The 22,737-nt window shown below is 26.1% G+C and overlaps 1 protein-coding gene across 2 annotated transcripts; it reads left to right on the top strand.

The window, feature by feature from the left end:
- The first annotated feature begins 267 nt into the window (after positions 1-267).
- LOC136071847 (serine/threonine-protein phosphatase 2A 55 kDa regulatory subunit B alpha isoform-like) lies at positions 268-20,936 on the top strand. 2 transcript variants are annotated; one of them, XM_065797329.1, is made up of 8 exons: positions 268-494; positions 2,123-2,194; positions 11,756-11,853; positions 16,815-16,977; positions 17,133-17,429; positions 19,844-20,008; positions 20,159-20,420; positions 20,618-20,936. In XM_065797329.1, exons 1-8 carry the CDS (start codon positions 416-418, stop codon positions 20,892-20,894), a joined length of 1,413 nt encoding a protein of 470 aa, XP_065653401.1. In that variant the 5' UTR covers positions 268-415; the 3' UTR covers positions 20,895-20,936. The 2 variants fall into 2 exon arrangements, with proteins under 2 accessions (XP_065653401.1, XP_065653402.1); XM_065797330.1 differs by having other exon boundaries at positions 268-443.
- The last annotated feature ends 1,801 nt before the right edge of the window (positions 20,937-22,737 follow it).

The following is a 22,737-nucleotide window of genomic DNA, read 5'->3' on the forward strand; positions in this document are numbered from 1 at the left end:
TGGATTGGTCATTAAATCGCTTTTCATATGTATTGGATCTGAAAGACTTGTCCTTTGAGTACTTTAAATGCAAAAACAAAAAATTTTTGATATGCAAATTTTGACTTTATTTATGCTTTTAGCTTACCATATATTATATAATATTTATTTTCATATATTTATATTACTAATTATTGCATTATATTTTTTTATTTTAATAAAAGTGAAGTTTGGTAACTAAAAAGATTAAAAATTTTCTGATATTACGCGGGTCAGCGGCCTCTACTCCTATTACTCCCAAAAGTTATAATTCAATATGGCGTAGCTAGATCCACGAAAAATTGCGGATCTAAATCCAATAATATTTCTATAATCAAATATCTTTCCCAGATTAAATTTATGTTTATGGTGAAAATAAAAAGTTTTATAGCTGTCTATGGTGGTCTTTGTTAATATGTCTTCGGGTAAGAGCTTCTCATTAATCAAAGGAAAACCTTTCAGAGTACGGACTACCGGTATATGTTGAAATACTAGTTCTAATTTTTACTCTTTGATTTCTAAGATTCTTTGGCCAACGATATCTTTGAGATGTAAATCTATCTAAAAGGGATGTTTGTAAGAAAGGTTAGAATGTTTTCAATCATTTGAAATTAAGAAGGGAATCCTTAGTATGATTAATTTGTTCAACGAACATGTTAAACTAAACAGTTTTAACTGTTTACAATACAACAACTTTTAAAAGACTTTAACCTGGAGTGATTTTTTTTTCCAAATGTCGTGAAAATAGTTTTCTTGTGCTGAAGTAAATTGCATCAATTGCTAATGTTATATTTTGCATACAGAATCTAGACTAATATTTGTGTATTATCCCAGTATAGCTATTATTGGTAGAAAAATATTAATACTGCTGGTTTTTATTAGTAATAGATAGTTTGCACAATTTTTAGTGATTTGCATATATCAATTGGAATGCATATATAGATTGCACAAATATATGTAAACAAAATTACTTAACAATATAAAAAAGTAGTAAGTACATTAGGTAAGTATAAGTTGGTATAATAAGATTGAGGACTTTCTAGTGTAGTGTTTAGTATCCATTAAAAATAATGTTATTAAAACCATTAAAATCAAAAATAATAAGCATACAAATGTAAAGAACCCGATTTGAATTTTATCTGAAATCAAACAGTACAGCTCCAGAATACAGGCTGTAAAAACAGCAATAAAAGAACTTAATTGATTAGGGTTTTAAGTTACTTAAAGTACTCCTAAATTGTTCATGAAACTAAAGTCTATTATTAATTTTGCGCGCACTATATAAAGTTTTTTTTAAGATTGATAAACAAATCATCAGTTGAATGAAAATCAGTTATTTTTTCAACCAATCTTACTTAGTTTACAAAGAGACAAAATCTTTATCAAAGTTTTATGAAACTTTAGTTCAAGAAAGCTTGAAAATGATAATGAGTTACCTCAAGCAAATGGATTAAAAACGACTTATGCAGTACTTCTAGACTACAAGTACAAAAAACTAATTACTGTGACTTAAACTAAATCTTGCTTTAAATAATACTTTTCTATAACAGATTTATTTTGGGTTGGTTATGATTGATTGTCATATATCATTGTAGTTATGCTTATTCATTTCTTTGTAACATGCTATAACATGCACAAATGCAATTAACATAACTAATTTCTTGAAGATAACATGCAAAATGTTTGAAAATCATGCGGGTGTATGTGTGAAATATATGTGAATAAATATGAATATTTCTAATAGTTGTAATGCTAGCCTAAGTATGTTTGCTACTTTGACTTGGTTTACTTTTTGTTAATTTTAGCATTTTAAAATATAGATCTTAAAAGGAATATTTAAATGTTAAATATTCCTTATAAGAATTTAAATGTTAAATATTCCTTGTAAGAAAATTCTGACTTTCAAATGAAAGTCAGAATTTTCTTTATATATTTTTCTTACTTTTTTTTTTAATAATAAGTCTCGAGTATATTAATAAATACTTTTTTAAAGCTTTTCATACCCTCTGAATTCTCAATGCTTCAAATTAAGTTAATAATTTACTTAACTTTATTTTTCTTATTCTTATTAGCAACTTATTTGTGATTCTTAACAATTATTTAGGATCAGATGATGGTCCTGTAAAATGGTCTTTCTCTCAAGTCAAGGGAACAAGTGAGGAAGAAATAACAGAAGGTTTGTTTATAAGCAAATTTTTTGTGTATGTTTTTATAAATATTTGTATACGTTAAAATGTTTGCATGTAAACTGCAAGAGTATTTAAAACTATTAATATTTCCTGTTAACCTTGACATTTTAACTTTCAAACTAAGGTAAATTTTTAAGAGCAACAAAAATATATGTGTGTTTGCCAAATTTGCGTAATTGCCAAATTTGCGTAATTGCCAAATTTGTAAAATCTGTAGCTTTTTTGCTGGTTCTTCTTTGCAGTCAGTCAATAAATGTACAATCCGCTGTTGTTCTCCCTGATGGTCAGTCAAAGTATGTACATCAAAACAAAAAAGCTGCAGATTATGCGAATTCAGCAATTACGTGAATTTGATGCAACATATATATCAGGCTGTTATAGGAATTGCATATGGTTGAATGCCTTGTTTACCCACGCATGAAAAACTTTTCTAAAGATAATTTGACCATGGCTTTTTCATATTTCGAAATATTAGGCATTTCTAAAATTTGCAGAACAAAATTAAGCCAAACTAAACATTAAATAAAAAGCAGAACAATTAATTAAAGAAAAAATAAAAAGAATTCTATAGAATTTCTATAGACAATAGAAATAAAACTTATGATAAAACTTAGGAAATTATTTTAAACAAAGTTTAAGTTGGAATAAATAACTTTGAAACTTTGATTTTTTTAACATTTTTATATTACGCTAAACTCTTTTAAATAAATTAACGAATTACTTTTAAAAGTTTATTTTTTATCAAAATGTTTATTTAAATTATCAGAGAATATTATATATACGATATTAATAATAAATATCTTTGCTATTTTAAAATGACTTTTATTTTAATGTTTTTAAATATTATGCAAAATGCTTTTTATAACAAATTTCTTCAAATAATTGTTTTATAATAAACACATTTTAATTATCAAAGAGTGTTTTATAAAATTTTATTTATTTATGTAATTATATATTTTTTCCCAACAAAATAAATACTAGTTAAATAATAATTTATTGAATAAATAGCAACATTTCTGCAATAAATTAACATACAAAATTAAACATTTTTTTAGATAACAAATAAAAATCTTAATATATAAATATTTTATTCAGCTATTTAAAATCTTTTGGGGTGCATATGATGTGGTTTTAGTGGTATATATGAAGTGTTCCTCAAAATGTAAGTTAGCAGTGATGCAATCATGCTAAGAGCGAATTATTATAACAAACTTCAAAAAATGAGGTTATAATTCTATATCTATAAACAGTTCAGAAGTTATAGCCAATTTAGTCAATTTGGATTTTGGAGTGCATGCTATCATGGACAAGAAAGGCATGCGATTGCACTCCAATCTTGACCAAAAAAAAGTTCAAAAAGGGCTAAACTATAAAAAAAAATTAAGAAATCTTAAAGAAATAGTAATTTAAAAAAATTAAAAACCTACAGCTCTAAAAAAAAAACAACTATTATAAATCTGAAAAACTAATACTCTAATTGAAAAGTATCTTTAATTATGTTTTTTAATTACGTTAAGGTTTAATAATTGGTTGCATTGGTTTGATGAGGTTCTAACTGATTTTTTTTTATATTAGGAGAATAGCAAATAAATCTTTTTTATTTTTATTATTAATGTCTAAATAAAAATATTTACATGATTATTTTTTATTTATTTATATAATTCTATATATCAATAATAAAAAGAAAATAATAAACAAATAAAGAAAACAATAAGCAAATAAAAGAATAAATAATTTTTATAAAAAAAAAATTAAAAGATTTTTTTGAAATTCCCCTAATATCAAAAATTTCAGTTTATAACCTTTTCAAATAATGCGACGAACTATAAAACTTTTATCTTTTCTAATGTTTTTTAATATTAGGCAAACTCTTTTAAATAATAATAAAAAAATTACATCTAATTAACATTTAATAAAAAACTATTTAAATTATCAAAAAGTATTCTAAAAAAAGTTTTTGAACACATTCATTTTCGTTCTTTTTTATGAAATTAAAAATACAATTTTTTTTAAAAAAGTTACATTTATCATTAAAAAAAAATACTTTTGAAATAAATAAAAGTTTCATTTGATATTCTATGATGATTTATTTAAAAGCGTTTAGCTTAACGTAAACAAATTTTATTAGAAAGTTTACATAGAATAACAAAAAAAGATAACTTTGTTGTGTTTTCGAATATTAAATTTATGATTCATCAAAAAGTTTAATAAAACTATTATTTTTGTTGGTGTTTATAAAATTAATTGTACAAATTGTTTTAACATTTACATTCATCGTAAAAAATACAATATAATATCTTTCAATAGTTTCAATAAAATGTCTTTTATTATACAATACAATCTTTACATACATACAATCTTTAAAAGGAATTTCTACATACATACAATCTTTAATTACGTACAATCTTTAAAAGGAATTTCTCGCTTTAATACCTTATACTTTATTTAACGCGTTTTTGAAATGTTTTCAAAAATCTTAAAAGTTGTGGTCAAGTTGTTGCAAAAAAATAATAAATGCATTGCCTAAAGTGCGATCACACGCCTTTCCTATCCATGACTGGAGTGCATGGCAAAAAGTCAACTTCAACATTGTAGCAAAAGAGCATATGTATATATCTCTGTTTAAAATTAAATGCCATGAAAAAGCGCTGGGGGAATGGTCATTTTTTAATTAGTGAGCGTGTTTTGAAAGTTCATATTTTTTGTCTATTTAAATTAAAATAAAAATAGCGAAATGAATGCTTTAAATAAATACCAGATAAAATTATTAAAAAAATTCTGGCAATACGATGGTTTTATTTAAATAATTTTAAAAAAAACTGCAAAAAAAATAAATAATAATAAAAACATTAAATATAAAACAAAATATTAAACAAGATAATCAAAATAAAAACAAAAAAGACAAATGTTTTATTTAAATTTTAAATATTTTTAAAAAACCAGGAAAAATAAATGTTTTGTTTAAGTTCTAGATTAAAGTAATTTAAAAAAAACAGCAACAAAAAAAAATTATTTAAAATCTAAATAAAATAACAACAATAAGTATGGCAAATGGAATTGCAATATACTTAATTCGAGCCTTGTATATATAAGGGATTTACTGGAATTCTGAACGGAATTTGCAACTTTCAGATCATTCCGGTTCAGAATATTATTTCAGGCCAGAATTAAAAAAAAGAAGGTTTGAAATTTTATAAAAATTTCAAATATGTTTAAAAAAATTTATGAAAACACAAATTAAAAAAGTTTATTTAAAAAAACCATGAAAATATGTACTTTTTTATTTTTTGTTAAAAAGTGATTGTTTTTAAGCCACAAAATTTAAACTAGTAATTATTATATAAAATGATTATTGTTTTTGGATGTTGTATAAAATTTCACTTCTTTTGAGACCCAACATAATATGTTTTTAAAGAACTTTTTTTTTCAAAATATTAAGGACCTGTCTGATGTTTAAGGGTCTTGAATGGCCCCTAAAAATTTTTTTTTATTTAAATTTTTTAAATGTAGTATTAATTTATTACATAGAACACATTTAGGGGGTGCAATCTGACATTTTCAAAAAATGTTGTTTTTAGAACCACCCTAATATATGTGTGTATACACACACACACACATATATATATATATATATATATATATATATATATATATATATATATATATATATATATATATATATATATATATATATATATATATATATATATATATATATATATATATAAATTAGTAAAAAACACTTATCTAACTTTTTTCTTCAACTTTAAGTTTCACCATTGCTGGATCATCAGGAAGAGTTACTAAATCTAAAAAAAAATATTTTACAGGAAGTTATAAATTATTATAACTAAAAATAAAAATAAAAAATTTTTTTAACTACTATTTTTTTGGTTAATGGGAAGTTACAGAAAGTAATTATTGAATAAATTTCTTTGGAATGGGGATAATTTAATTTGGTCATTTGTTTTTAAAATTTTTTAAGAGGTATTTATTTTCATGCCTACATTTAGAAATTAATTCAGATTTTTTATTTAATAAATTTTTCTGATTTAAATGAGAAATTATTTCAAAATTATTTCACTTGTAAATTACATTTTTCCAAAGGCATTTTCCATTTAGAGGGCAATCTATTTTTTATAGCTTTCTATTCACTCACTGACGAGTCCACATTTTTTTTTGTGGAGGCCAAAACTTCACAGCGCTTTTTGAAGCAATTCTTTTGATCGTACAGCCCTGAAATTTTACAAATAATCTTTGTAAAATTTCAGGGCTGTAATCAGCCGACTAACAATAGCTATATTTGTTACATTTGATTCAATAAGTCTTTTAGATTTAGTAAAATGAATTAATTTGTTTTTTAAGAGAGCGATAAATTTGTAATGGCAAGTTAGCGTAACGGTCTTCAGAAATTCAAACAAATAAAAGTCCAGGTGTGTTTACATTTTGAAAATAAATGTAAATGCTCCTTTATGTTTACATTTGGTTATATACATTGAAAGAAATGAAAATCATGAAAATTTAGTGATTTAAAGTTAGTTAACAAAGGATTAGTGCAATAAACATTAAGTATTGAAAGAAAAGAAGAAAATAAAGTCATACATTTAAAGGAGGTGTTTAAAAAGTGTGAATGAAGTGGAATTAAGTGAATTAAGTGGAATATTAAGGAAGAAATCAAAGAAAGAAAAAATATAAATTAGAAAACAGTGAATAAATAGTGATAAATAGTGAATAAAAGGTAGGAACAGAAGAAGTTGAATTAAACAGAAAAACGTAAGAACAGACATCAACGATTTGGTGAGTTTAATTTTGATTTAATTAAATTTTTATTAAAATGAAAGAAACGGCGCTTCATTGAGAACGACGTCTTGTAAAGGCTAGTCAAAAATATCATTTGAAGCGCAAAAATGAAACTGAGGGAGATAAAGAAGCGAGGCGTGCAAAGCAAAGAGTTTTAAACAAAAATGAGGGCGAAGAAGCTCGATCTTCTCGACTTAGTCGAAAAGCCAAGTCGCAGCGTGATTCTCGTGAGGCTGAAACCAAAGCTCAAAGGATTCGTCACCTTAAAGAGCAAAATATTCGAACAAAAAAGACTCATGTGGCTGAAACCAATGCTCAAAGGATTCGTCGCCTCGCAGAGCAAAATGTTCGAACAAAAAAAACTTGTGCGGCTGAAACCAAAGAACAGTGGATTCGTCGCCTCGCAAAACAAAATATTCGAAATAAAAAACGTCGTGCGGCTGAAACCAAAAATAAACAGATTTGCCGCTGAGAACAAGGTGCACAAAGACGCGCTCTTGCCAAACGCAATTAAACTGAGCAAGAACGTCTGGAACGCTTAGCTCGATTGCAAGTTTCAAATGCTCAATGAGCTGCAAGTGCAGAAGAATTTTATCGCACTATTAATAATTTTTTATAGCTTTCTATTCACTCACTGACGAGTCCGAATTTTTTGATTTTTTGATTTTTTTTTTGTGGAGGCCAAAACTTTACAGCGCTTTTTAAAGCAATTCTTTTGATCGTACATCCCTGAAATTTTACAAATAATCTTTTGCCGACTAACAATAGCTATATTTGTTACATTTGATTCAATAAGTATTTTAGATTTAGGATGCCCCACCTCCCCGTTGGTTAGATCTAGAACTCCGAAAAAAATATCGGAAACCGAGAGGGCATCAAAAAGTATCAATATAAATTTAATTAAAAATTTTACAAATATTCCACTTGTTAATTTCAGACAAATAAAAATGCGTCCAAAAAAGAACAAATGCATCAACCGAGAAGAAGACCCAACCAACATTTAAATTAATTTAAAAAAATATGCTCCAAATTTTTTGTTAATTTTTATATACAGAATTCAAAATAAATTTTTATTGAATATTAATCATAATCAATAAGTGTAATAATTCAATTTTATCAAGACTAAAAAGTAGAAAATAAAATTAAAAAAACTTTTTAAAAATAGCTTTCTATTCAATCGACTAAAAAGTAGAAAATAACTTTTTTCTGTTTCTGGTACTTGTGGAAATCATGTACTTAGTAATAATCACTTTTGTAAAGCCAATACTGGAAGACATTGAAGGCAATTCATGTACATATGTAAACAAACAAACTCATCGAAGTAAAGGAATAGAAAGTTTGGCGCCTTTTAAGTCAGATGCTTTCAAAATCAAATTCGTTTTAAATGTACATAAAGCTAAAGGCGCCAAACTTTCTATTCCTTTACTTCGATGAGTTTGTTTGTTTACATACGTACATGAATTGCCTTCAATGTCTTCCGGTATTGGCTTTACAAAAGTGATTATTACTAAGTACATGATTTCCACGAGTACCAGAAACAGAAAAAAGTTATTTTCTACTTTTTAGTCGATTGAATAGAAAGCTATTTTTAAAAAGTTTTATTTATTTATTTTTTGTTTACAATTACAATAATCAGTGTTTTTTTCTACATTTTATTTATATACATTTGTAAATGAATATAATTGGAAACTTTTAATAAACAAAATATAAAATCAAAAACATAAACGAAACTAATTGTTTTAAATATCAAATGTGAGAGAATTGATATTCAAAACAATAAGTTTTAAATATCAGAGAAGTATTATAACTAGAGATTGCAGGATTGCAATCCCTAGTTATTATACTAACCAGTAGCAGGTCTAGTGGCAAAGAAAAATTGATTAATGTATTCACTTAAAGGAGTTTTTGACGTCAAAAATTTCTTTTTATTTGCAAAAATTTCTTTTTATTTTCATATTTATCAACATTAACTTTTTTGACTGCAGTTTTTTAAATTACCACATCACTAGTTAAGTTACCACAAAACTACTTGAATAATTAAGTTTAGAAAAATTTAGAAATGTTATTATGTAATGTTATCAAATGTTTTTTATATTCTTAGATTCCTGTTTTTTAAAATATAAAAATATTTGTTTATTTTCTCGTCATTTGATACAATCATGTTTTGTCTATAGCTTTATGAATAAAAAAGATTATTTCTTAAATCTAAAAAAATTATTAAAGCACTTAAAAGTACCACCTTTTTTTTACTTTGATTTTTCATTATTCCTGTTTTTTTAGTAAAAAATTTAAGTCAATTTGACCATAATTTTTTTCTTTTTCTGTTTAAGAAAAGACCACCTTCCAATTCTTTGTAATAACTCTAACTAAACTATGCAGGATGAACTCTAAAAAAAATAAAAAAATCAAGCTACATCAGCATTTTTGTAATTTAACTCGCTCCCATAAAATTGTGACAAAGATCAAAATTACGGGTGTTAAGTTTATTTTTATATGTTTTAAGTTGTCTTATTGGATTCCTTGCCTCAAAGTATCTAAGTGTACAGATTTTCAGCTTTCCATTGCACACAGAACAGAAAAAATGACCAAAACCATTTTTTAGATAGGCAGATTTTTGCTGGTTCAAGGTAAAGTTTGAATAGTTATATTTTTGAAACCATTTGAAATTAGATGATAAAGTTTTAGGAATATTCATAATTTATTAAAATCTTTGAGTGGTGTAAAAATCAGCAAACATTTTTGCAAATAATAATAATTTTTTATTTTTAAAAAGTCAGCAAGTAATAAACTAAAAACTTAAAACATCTTAAGAAAAAAAAGAGCAAATTTATTAGTAAATGATAGTAAATTTTTTTATATACATGCTTTAATGAACGTCTGCATCTGTGAAGTAACAGAATCAAAATTTAGAAATCTAACAACTAAACTTTTAATTGTCAAGCTAAGTTTTTTTTAATGTAACATTGCTATATTTCCGATACATGAACTAATGTAATTTATAAAACTAACATTGTCTAAATAAATATTCACATGCTTGCCAGATTATTTTGCTTAGATTACATTTTATTTTTTTACATTTTGTTTATTTACATTGTATTAAAACAATAGGCAAGTTTTTCTTCTGTAGCTTGATATTTTGATTGTTTCAATATTTTGATTAAAAAATTAGTTTTATAAAAATTAAAAACTTTTTTTGATTTTATCTATATAACTTGATTTTTTTTATACTGCTGATAAAAAGTACTTTTCACACCTATACAACACTATATAATTATATATATACAGGCCTCAACTGGAGTAAATGAGTGCAAGAGTGGAGAAAAGCTCTTCTAAAATGAACATGGAGAGCCATGCAAGCTGCTTCTCTAAACAGCTTTTAGTTGTTGTGTGAGCTATCTGCTTGCGTGAGCTATTCTTTTTTTAAATTGCTTTTTTTATTTGTTACAAGCAAAAAAAGTTGTTGTTGTAATGTTGATATTACAAGACTATATACATAACAAGTTTTGTTTGTTGCGCCATGAAAATTTTTTAGACAAGCATTTTTTTTCTCTAGCTATCCATTTATTTGTTTAATAGAAAATTTAATAAACAAAAAAGCTAAATAAGTTTTTACTGTTTATAAAATATATTTTATATTTTCATACTGTAATAAAATGCAGAAAATTAAAGAATTACAACAATTAAAGACAACAAAACAAAGAATGCAACAATTAAAAATTCCACAATAAAAGAGTTTATATAGTTACAATTTTTTTAGCATTTAATTGTGAATTTATATATATATATATATATATATATATATATATATATATATATATATATATATATATATATATATATATATATATATATATATATATATATATATATATATATATATATATATATATATATATGAGTTTAAGCAGAATTTAAAAAAATCAATTTACAGTGTAGTTTGCACATGAGTTATAAGTTTTATTAATAGAAAAAAAAAGGAATAAATATATGAAAAAAATATACATTTAGAGAGTTGTAAATTGCTCCTCTAAACCACTTTAGGGATGTGTGGGCGAGAGCGAGGGCTAAAGCTCTTGCTTCCCACCGAGGCCTGTTATACTATGTAACGTCTATGTGTTATAAAAATTTCTTAATATTTTTTTTAATATTCTTATTATAATCTTTTACTATTATAATCCATGTTATTGTAGATCTAAAATAAACAAAATTTATAAACAAAAAATAATTAAAGAAACAAAATGCAATAACATGTCTAAACATTTAATAACAAAGCAAAAACAGAAAATGTTTTCAATAGCTTGTTTTTAAGGTCTTTCATATTAACACGGGTTATTCTATTTTTATTAATACTGATGAAATGAGGAGATGCGCTCTGATCACCTGCTACGCATTAACTATTTCTGCAAGCTAGAAATTTTTGGTGAACTAATACAATTAGCAAAGTTTTCAAGTCTACTAGCTAGTCTAAGTTGTGCAATTCCAGCAGCTAGTAATGGGGACTTGATCCATTTGATTTATTTTACTTTCAGCCATTAGATTATTGACTTGTTTAAAAAAATATTTTGTATATAATAGAATAATTTTCTTATCAGAGGAAACTATTTTAATATTTGTGATCATAAATGATCATTAAGTTTACATGAAATAAAACAAACAAAATATGTAAAATCATTTGTCTCTAGATAATAAAAAATATGTTTTAAGTAATTTTTAAATTTCTTTTAGTTTAAATATAATTGTTTGTTTAGCTGATATCATATCAACAGTAGAATTTAACCATGATGGTGAACTTTTGGCAACTGGAGATAAAGGGGGAAGAATTGTCATATTTCAAAAAGATAATGCTGTAAATATACTATTTAATACAATTTTTATGTGTTTTTACTAGTTTTATTGAACTTATCTAAAGGTTTCACAGCGAAAATATTTTAAAGATTTTAAACTAAATTAAAAAAAGTTTTTTAAGAAGTGCAAATGGAAACTTTTACAAGAAAATTAAATCCACAATTTTTAATCGAACTATTCATTTTTAAAGCATTGGTTTTATTACCAAAAAAAATTACTTATATAACTTTAACTAATTAAATTGATTTGTGTTACATTGAACAAGCTACGCCTACACCAAAGTTAAAATAAAACACCCAGATCCCCAGAATTCCTCGTAGGGGTAGGATAGAATTGGTTTTTAAAACATTTTAAACATAAAAATATTTTTTTGCCACCAAATAAATTTCATGCATACAGAAACCCCCAATAAGGCCTGGTTGCCACTTAACCTGGAATACCTGGAAATAGCATGAATCCCAGGGAAAACCTGGAAAACTCAGGGAAAATAATTATTTTTTTGAAATTTTGTACAAAAAAATTTTTTTTTTTTTTTTTGCTAATATATAATAATAAGTTTACAAAATGTGAGTGTTGTTGTCAAAGTTTTAAATTGTCAAATATAAAGATTGTGTTTAAAAAAAGAAAATAATAATCTTGTTGATGAACCGGAAAGAATATAGAAAAGTCAGGGAAAACTCAGGGAACTCAAAAAGTTCAACTCAGGGAAAAATATTCTTTACTCAGGGAAAAACTTTCAAAATTATAGTAGCAAACCTGTATGGTTTCAATATATACATTGACTAAAGGTTATTGCAGAAGAAATTTTTTTTTTTTTTTGATTTTTATGTCTCCATAACAACTTTAATAAAACAAAAAAAGTATAAACTGTCTGGCAATAAGATACTCGTAGTACACACATGCTTTGACTGAGGGTTCTCAGTTGTGTCGAGTTTTGGGGTATATTTTTCATATATAAAAAGAATTTGAAATTAACTAACTAATGTACTGTGTAATTAATATAGTTACGATAATCTTGATAAGTATTAAAATGTCTTTAATTATCCAACTCTGTGATTACTTCAATTTAACTAATATTTAACTGTATTGATTTATACAAAAAAAAAATTGTGTAACTATTCATTTCAGGCAGCAAATCTTTTAGTAAATAAATAATGGAAATAAGTTTACTGATGTTGCATTTATGCGTAAATTATTTTTGAAAACATATTTGCATTTTAATTTAACTTTGAAACTCTTATTTTTTAGTTTTTATCATCTAATTGTTTTAGTTGTACAAGTTATTTAAGTATTTTAATAAATTTATTTAAAAAACTGAATCAAAATCATTTAAAAATTTATAAAATAGTAATAATAAAATAGTGTCACACTTGACACCAAACCTCGGTTACAATTATTAGGCTGACACCAAACCTCGGTTACAATTATTAGGCTGAATAGCAAACATAAAAAAAAAAACACAGATATATATATATATATATATATATATAGCATATTTTTGTAACAAATGTATTCTTGGTTGGAATCTACTGAACTATTTTACTAGATAAGTTTAGGCATATCATACTCTCGTTAGGTTTTTTATTTCTATCTAATTTTGAAAATAAAAAAATCACAAAAGTATTTTAAAAAATATTTTCTCAACAAAAGATACAGGATTATTAATAAAAAGTTTCAATGTGATATATACAGCCGTGGCCAAAAATTAAAGACCACTCTTTTTTTTTTTCAAAATTTATTTTTAACCTGAGTATAGTTTTATTTTGGAAAAAGGTATCAAAAAAAGAAAAACATTTTTAGAAAGAATTTTTATTGTATTTTATATTTATTATAAAAGAATTTATAATTTTTGTACAAAATAATGTTAAAAAATTAAAAAACTGAATAGTAGAAAATATAAATGGGAAAAATAATTGGACAAAATTTTAAGACCAGTTTCAAAAATATTTCAAAAAGCAATAAAAAAATAATTTAGAAACAAGTTGTTCCTCCATTTGTTTTCAAGCACTCTTGTACTCGTTCCGGCATTGAATTCATTAAAGTTTTGATTACTTCATCAGGCACATTTTTCAAATGATGAGAGATAAAATGATTTCAAATCTTCCAAATTGTAAAGTTGTTCTTTACCAAGCTTGTGATCAAGCCACGACCATAAATTCTCTATTGGATTCCATTCTGGACTATTGGCAGGCCATGGAAGCACTTGAATTTTATTAAAAATTGAACCAATCGCTAACAACATGCGCTTTATGACACGACGCATTATCTTGCTGGAAAATAAATCCATCTTGCAACTGCCATAAATCAATGCTAGGAATAAGCGAGTTTTCCAAAATTTCGATGTTTTTCAAAGATTCGATATACCATCGAATAAATAAAAAACGCCAATTCCACAGGCACTCATACAGGCCCAAATGCCTATTGAACCACTGCCTTGTTTTGTTCGTTTTAAAATGCATGATTCATCGAACCGTTCGCTTGGAAGTCTACGCAACATTACGCGACTTTTTCTGTTGTCTACCTCAACGTTTATTTCATCACTAAAGACCACATGGCTCCAATGATCTGTTGACCAATTTTTATGTAGTTTGCACCACTCTTTCCTGGCAAATTTTTGTTTTTTATTTAAGCGTGGTTTTTTTGCAGAAGCACGCCATAAATAATTTAAATTGTGGAGGACCCTTCGCACAGTTCTAGGGCTTGCTTTCAGACCATTTGACAGTGTCAATTTCGTAGACAAGTCTGTAGATGATGCTTGTCTGTTTTCTTTCATTAATCTCACTAACGAGCGAACATCGCGGTTATTTGAAATTTTATTGTATCCAGTCCTATGACGATCATTAATTGACCGGGTCTCTTTGTATCGTTGAATTATGTTAATAATGCAAGAGTGAGACCTTCCGAGCTTTTCTGCTATTTGTCTGATGCTATAGCCTTCTTCTTTTGATACAAGAGCCGTGTATCTGTCTTTTTCTTCAATCTTTGCACGCATTTTTGCAATATTTTTATATCCTTATCGCAATTCAAAAAATAAATGTTTATTTGATATCGAAACTCAGGTTTCAACATTTTATTTATTATATGTATATATATATATATATATATGTATATATATATATATATATGTATATATATATATATATATATATCTCTATATATATATATATATATGTATATATATATATATATATGTATATATATATATATGTTTATATATATATATATATATGTGTGTGTGTATATATATATATATATATGTATATATATATATATATATAACCCGTAGATGTTGTCCAAAAGTTTTTTCCATATTTTGTTGACAAAAAGTAAAAATTAAAATGCAAGACCGGAATTATTTTTTTTTATTAATGGATAGACTGCCTGCCCCAACCAAACCCTCAGTCGATGTAGCAACACTCCCTTGCGGGTCAGGCTAAAAGATAGTAGATGTAGCAGCACTCCCTTGCGGGTCAGGCTATGTGTCAGTCGATGTAGCAGCACTCCCATGCGAGTCAGGCTATAAGATAGTCGATGTAGCAACGCTCCGCGCATGATTTACAGTAAAAAAAATTAAAAATAAAAACATTTTATTAAAAAAAATAAAAAATAAAAAAAACATTGTTTATATTGTTAGAAACATTCAGAATGTTTTTAAAACATTCTGGTCAATTAAATTTGCGTTTTTGTGGTTTTTTTAAAAAACGATTTATTTGTAATTAAATTAATGGTTTTTACTTTCGTCCAACACGCAAATGTTGGACGAATTAAAAGTGACGTATGTGTTGGCGTAAGAATCACTTTTTTCCTTCTGCTCTTCCCAAAGACAACAAACTATAGATCTATATATATATATATATATATATATATATATATATATATATATATATATATATATATATATATATATATATATATATATATATATAGAACCCTTAGATGTTGTCCGAAAGTTTTTTCCATATTTTGTTGACAAAAAGTAAAAATTAAAATGCAAGACCGGAATTTTTTTTTTTAATAATGATAGACTGCCTGCCCCAACCAAACCCTCAGTCGATGTAGCAGCACTCCCTTGCGGGTCAGGCTATTTGTCAGTCGATGTAGCAGCACTCCCTTGCGAGTCAGGCTATTTGTCAGTCGATGTAGCAGCACTCCCTTGCGAGTCAGGCTATTTGTCAGTCGATGTAGCAGCACTCCCTTGCGAGTCAGGCTATTTGTCAGTCGATGTAGCAGCACTCCCTTGCGAGTCAGGCTATAAGATAGTCGATGTAGCAGCACTCCGCGCATGATTTACAGTAAAAATAATAAAAACAAAAACATTTTATTAAAAAAAATAAAAATAAAAACATTGTTTATATTGTTAAAAACATTCTGGTCAATTAAATTTGCGTTTTTGTGGTTTTTTTATATAACATTTAATTTGTAATTAAATTAATGGTTTTGACTTTCGTCCAACACGAAAATGTTGGTCAAAAGTAATTAAAAGTGACGTATGTGTTGGCATAAGAATCACTTTTTTCCTTCCGCTCTTCCCAAAGCTAACAAACTATAGATCTATATATATATATATATATATATTCAAAATATAAAGCATAAAAGCTGCATACTAACTAAATTTTTCTATGAAGAAAAATTTAGTTTGTACGCAGCTGTTGTTTTACGCTTTTTATTTTAAATACAAGAACAGAAGAAATACAAGAATTTTAAATATTAAGAAGTTAATAGTATTACTATAGTAACAAAACTTTCTGTTTATTTATTTTTCATAATTTTATATATTAAAAATTTCATTAATCAATCAGTACCTGCAGCCAAACATAATTTATATAATCATATAATTTATGGTAATATACAACAATATATCACCATAAAATATAATATAATTTATGGTAAGTATGAATGTATATGAAACAGATTAAATTGATAAATTAATTTTATTATAATTGTTACTTATTTATCTTACAGCCTAAAAGTTCTCCTCGTTATGGCGAATATAATGTATATAGCACATTTCAAAGTCACGAACCTGAGTTTGATTATTTAAAAAGTTTAGACATAGACGAAAAAATTAATAGAATTAGATGGTTAAAACGAAGAAATCGGGCACATTTTTTACTTTCCACCAATGGTAATTTAATATATGAAAAAGTTTTATTTAATTTTTCTCAGAAGTATAGTATTTATAACAAAATGATAAAAAATATAATAGAAATATGATGTTTGTTCATGATTTCTGGTTTGTTGTTTTTAATGTAACTTTTAAGTTCTTAATTGTTTTTATAGACAAAACTGTTAAGTTATGGAAAATTTCTGAGAGAAATATGAGAATTGATGGACCTTTAAATACCAAGACTTTAGATGGAACTCAAGAACTTACTGCTGGAGAAATTCAGAAGTTAAGGATACCAGAACTTCAACCTACTCCTTTAATGGTCGAAGCAAGTCCTCGTAAAATATATTCTAATGCACATACTTATCACGTTAATTCTATATCTATAAATAGTGATGATGAAACTTATTTATCTGCAGATGACTTAAGAATTAATCTATGGAATTTACAGCGTACAGACCAAAGTTTCAGTATCTTTTCACGTTTTTTTTTTGTTTTGATAAAATACAAAGATTTTTTTTTTTTTTTTTTTGACTGGTTACCTGTTATAATAAATACAATGGCTGTTAAAATCTTGAAATTTTTGTGGGTTCTTAAACAATTAAGTAAATGCATAATCCTGAGATACGATTATTTTTACAATCCTATAATTAGATTAAAGGATTGTAATAATAATAATTGTATCTCAGGATTATGCATTTCTCTTAGGCAACTCATAATCTCTGTTTTTGACTGTAGTCAAAAATAGGGATTATAGGATTTAGAAAAAGATCATGCTATTTTACTGCAAATCTTTAAAATTGTCAGTGCAGTTTGATTTATATTTAATAATACCTTCTGGATCATATATTTATTACTTTAGCATCACCTGGTTTTCTACTAGGTTTTATTGTTTGATGTTTAATGTTAAAGTTCTTTAAAAAAATGTGATCTAGTATTGCTGATTTGCAGATAATTGATTCTTTGGTTATAGTAACAATTTGAATAAAAAGATACATTTTGCATGCTTAAATTTAGTATCAAAAATGGTACATTGTCACACTTTATTTGTGGCTGGTTTTGGTTAAAGGTCTATTGGTTAGTAAAATATTTTTGTGTAATGTGGATATTTCTTTTTACAGTAAGATGTAGCAGTGCATTAGCTAACACACAATTTAGGTTTCTAAATGTTGGTATATATTCCTGTCATATTATTACAGATTTTTGTCCTTTTATTTCAAAACAAAGTAAACTTCACAGGTTGGAAAAGTTGTTGCAGACAAACTTGTTACTTATCTTATTCTTTTGTTATTTTGTTTTAAATTATGGCTTAATGATTTAAATTATGGCTAGCCCAATACACGTACTCTTAATTTTGTTGATTGTTGTTTTTTGTTGTTGTTGCAGACCAATAAAGTAAATATTACTCATTATTATTCGTATATTTGCTTTGTTGTATCCTTGACATTTTTCAATTGTCTTACTGCAATTCCTGCAGTAAGTTTTTTTAATCAAAAAATTCAAAAACATTTTCAACTTCAAACCCCTGAGATTCTAATAGGTTTTTTCTTATTATATACTCAAATGTGCGTCTAATCCAGGGCCATCCCGAAGAGGTCTTCTATGGGGGGGGGGTGTATGTATTTTTAGCCAACTAGAGACACCAAAAAAAAAAAGGTCCTCAATATTTGCAATTTGCCAACTATAGTTTCCTCCTGTTCAGGATGGCCCTGATCTAATCATTACACTAAATTCATCTTTTTTTATTATATCTATATTGGATACCTAGTGGGAAATGAGCTAGCAAAGTTAGCGATTTTTTTTTCTTGCATACTTTTATTCTTATTGGTATGTTGCTCTTTTTGAAACTATTTTGTAAACCAAAAAGTTATAAAGATAAAGTTTGAGCTTCTAATACTTCACACTGGTGAGTTAACCAAGCATTTAAATTAGCCATTTTGTTTATACATATACAACATAACTTTTTTTTTCCTTTTTCTTTTTTCTTTTTTTGTGTATCTTATTTATCCTACTTACTTTTATCTATGGCCAACTCTTGTTATTTGATGCAATAGGTTTATTTGATAGGGTTTTCTTTTGACTATAGTACTATGCTTTTTTTTTCTGGTGATTAGATTTAGGTTCTCGGTTTCAATTAAACTTATTATATTTATTTAAAAACTTTCTTCCTTGTCTCTTGTGTATATTCATTGTATGCTTTCTATGCTTGAATTTTAAATTAAAGTTTAATTATAGGAAATGCTTCTGGTTTTTCTACAGAAATCAGAAGGAAGTTTTGACAATAAGGCTAGAAAATTTTTCATTGGTTTTAGTATCTTTTTTCTATCCCGTAATGGGAGACCTTTTTCATTCTCTGTAGACAATTCATTAAAAGCGAATTAAACTTGTTGACGTGTGTTAGTATAGTATATAAAATTTTACTGTGGCCAAAAATGACGACAGTCATGACTACAGTCATGACAACACTACCAAAATGACTACACTACCAAAAATGGGTTGTTAATTTTTTTTTGTTTTTTTGTTTTAAAATTAGAATAGAGTAGTTAGGAAGAGAAAATTGTTTTTCTCTTCATAACTACCCTATAGTTAGGTTGTTAGGAAGAGAAAAATATTTTTCTCCCCCTAACTACCCCATCCTTCTTTTTTCTCCAACATATACATGTCTCAACAAATTAAATAACAAGATTACAAAATACTTTAAAAGTTATTTTTGCTTTAAGAAGGTGTTTTAAAAACAATATTATGTTTCAAGCACACACACATTTCATGACATAATATATTACAACCTCTACCCAGTTATAAATATGTTGTCAATTATTTGTATGCGTGGGAAAGTAATTACACTTTTAGTTTTATTTCTCAGATTTGACCTTGACTGTTTGAGATATTGTTGATATAAAACCAGCAAACATGGAAGAATTGACAGAAGTAATTACATCAGCTGAGTTTCATCCAGATTCTTGCAATATATTTGTATACAGCAGCAGTAAAGGAACAGCTCGATTGTGCGACATGAGAGACAGTGCTTTATGTGATAAATATTCAAAACGTAACATCTTTATTAATTAACTCTTTCATGTGAAACTAATTAACAATTGAACAACTGAATAAATAACTAATCGTTTAAATTTATTTACATCTACCTTTTTAATGTTTAATTTACTTTTTTTTTAATGTTTAAATTATGTTGATTGTTTAGTATTCGAAGAGCCAGAAGATCCAAGCAATCGTTCGTTTTTTTCTGAACTCATTTCTTCTATTGCTGATGTCAAGTTTAGTCACAACGGTCGTTATATGTTGACTAGAGATTATCTCACCGTAAAGGTATGGGATTTGCAAATGGAAAGAAAACCAGTTGAAACTTACCAGGTACATGAGTACCTACGTAGCAAATTGTGTGCACTGTACGAAAATGATTGTATTTTTGACAAGTATGAATGTTGTTGGAGCGGAGATGATACGTAAGTTTTTGGTTATCTTTATTAGTTAATGTTTGGAATTGTTTACATGAAAAATTTACTTTATGTTTCTGAAAATAAGTTATTAGTTTAAAAATATTTAAAAGAGTAACTGTTGCACTATATTTATATAAAGCTGTTAATAAAGTTCATTTTATCACAGATATTGTATGAAGATTAAAGTAATTTTTATATTTAAGATCCATCATGACAGGCTCATACAATAACTTCTTTCGAATTTTTAACCGAGAGCAAAAATCAGGTGTTTGTCTCGAAGCTACAAGAGAAAATATGAGGCCAAAGCAACTTCTAAAAGCAAAAAAAATAACGACAACAGGCAAGCGCAAAAAAGAAGAAATTAGCGTAGAATGTTTAGACTTTAGTCGGAAAATTTTGCATATGGCTTGGCATCCAAACGATAACATTATTGCTTTGGCAGCTACAAATAATTTATACTTGTTTCAAGAAAAGGTCTAATACCCAAATGTTGCAATAATATGTTTATATTCTCGGATTTTATGTCAATAGTTGTTTTTGTATTTTTAGTCAACAACCACTTGTTGCTAATGCTAACGTCCGAAACATCATTGCAATGCTATGCGCAATGATGTAATAGTTCTACACGCAATAATTATATTGAGAGTAAAAAGATTTTCTTGCAAATGTAAATCATATATATATATATATATATATATATATATATATATATATATATATATATATATATATATATATATATATATTTTGTGATATTTCTATCAAGTTGCAATGGAAACCTAAACTGTAATGTATTTATTTAGTGATATATATTTTTTGGTAGCATACGTTTATCGTAAGATTTTAGAACGTAATTTTAAAACACTATTTTGTTCTTAACTTTCCATTTCATATATTTATTTTTTAGTAAAGAAAGTATGAAATGGTGTAAGAAAAAAATGTGAATGTGTTGTTTTTTTCCTCCGTTTTTTGGTTTAACAATTTTTACAATCGTTAGATGAGTTTGCAAATAAAACAATCACCATTTAACTCGATACCAGTTCTTACGCGATTCGCTAGTAAAACGTTTCAGGTTTTAATAACAAATCATGGGTTTTATGATTTTGTATTAGTGCTCTCAAAAATTTTGGATTATTTCTAGTATTAATTCCCAAAAAGTCCGGATACTAGATATATTTTCTCGATCTCATTTTTTTTCAGATGATTCGTTAAAATATTTAGTATATTAAAATTATAATATGCTTTCTCGAATCTCGGAAAGCTAGCTTAAATATAGTTTTTATATGCTTAGTTCATTTATCCTTTTCGTCCCTTATCCTATTTTCGTCCCTTACACAAAGTTATGCTAACGATCCTCATTGCTAGTAAAATTAAACTTAATTTTTTTAATTTAATAAGTCATTTGAATTCACTTTTTTAGCGTTAATAAATAAATATTCTGCCTATAATTCCAATGATAGTTCTTTTTCATAATGTAAATTTTTCAATAATATGTTCTGCTTTTACGTATTAATAGTTTTTTTATTTTCTGTAATAAAACCCAAGTTTATACAACTGTAAAAATTAAGAAATTTTATTGAATTATTTAATAATTTTTTAATTAACGTGGTCGGAATTGAGTTTGATCTTCACAACATCCCTGATAGGGTCCATTTTTAAATGATTAATCATCTAATCAAGATTCCATCATCTAATCAAGATTCAATGTTCTAAAAGATATGAATGAGTGCTAAGCAGAATGAGAATCAGTTAAGTGGTATTGAGTCAGCAATAAACGCAATTAAGATGCAATCAATCAAGAAAAATTTCTATCAAATAAACTTAAAAAAGAATTTAGGAATTACTAGTTGCCAACTTGTCATTAAAACGGGAAAGGAAAAAGCATGTACAGTTTTTACCGATGCACAGTGATTTAGAAACACTTAAAATTCGGCCAAAATACAGCTTTTTAAGTAGCGCAATTTAAATAATGTTATTAGTTAACTACTTTCTACAGTTTCTTATGATTTTAACGGTATAAAAAAATAAGTACTAAAATAAAAGATTCAAACGTTAATTTATGCTTGAAACTTTCAAGCATATAGTTAGAGATAATTTATTTGCATTAAACTTTAATTTTATTATTAATTTTATTTGCATTAAACTTTAATGCAAATAAATTATCTCTAACTATAATCAAATTAAAATATACTTTTTTCCGTTGTTTTCCTGACCGTGATAAAATTTCTATGAAACTTCCAAAACTTTGTATTGCCAATCAGGACGTTAAAAGAGAAACCACTTTAAAAATTCTTGGCGTGCTTCTTGATGAAAATGTGACGAG

The sequence above is a fragment of the Hydra vulgaris genome, chromosome 05 (assembly GCF_038396675.1).
Source record: "Hydra vulgaris chromosome 05, alternate assembly HydraT2T_AEP".
Taxonomy (NCBI): Eukaryota; Metazoa; Cnidaria; class Hydrozoa; order Anthoathecata; family Hydridae; genus Hydra; species Hydra vulgaris.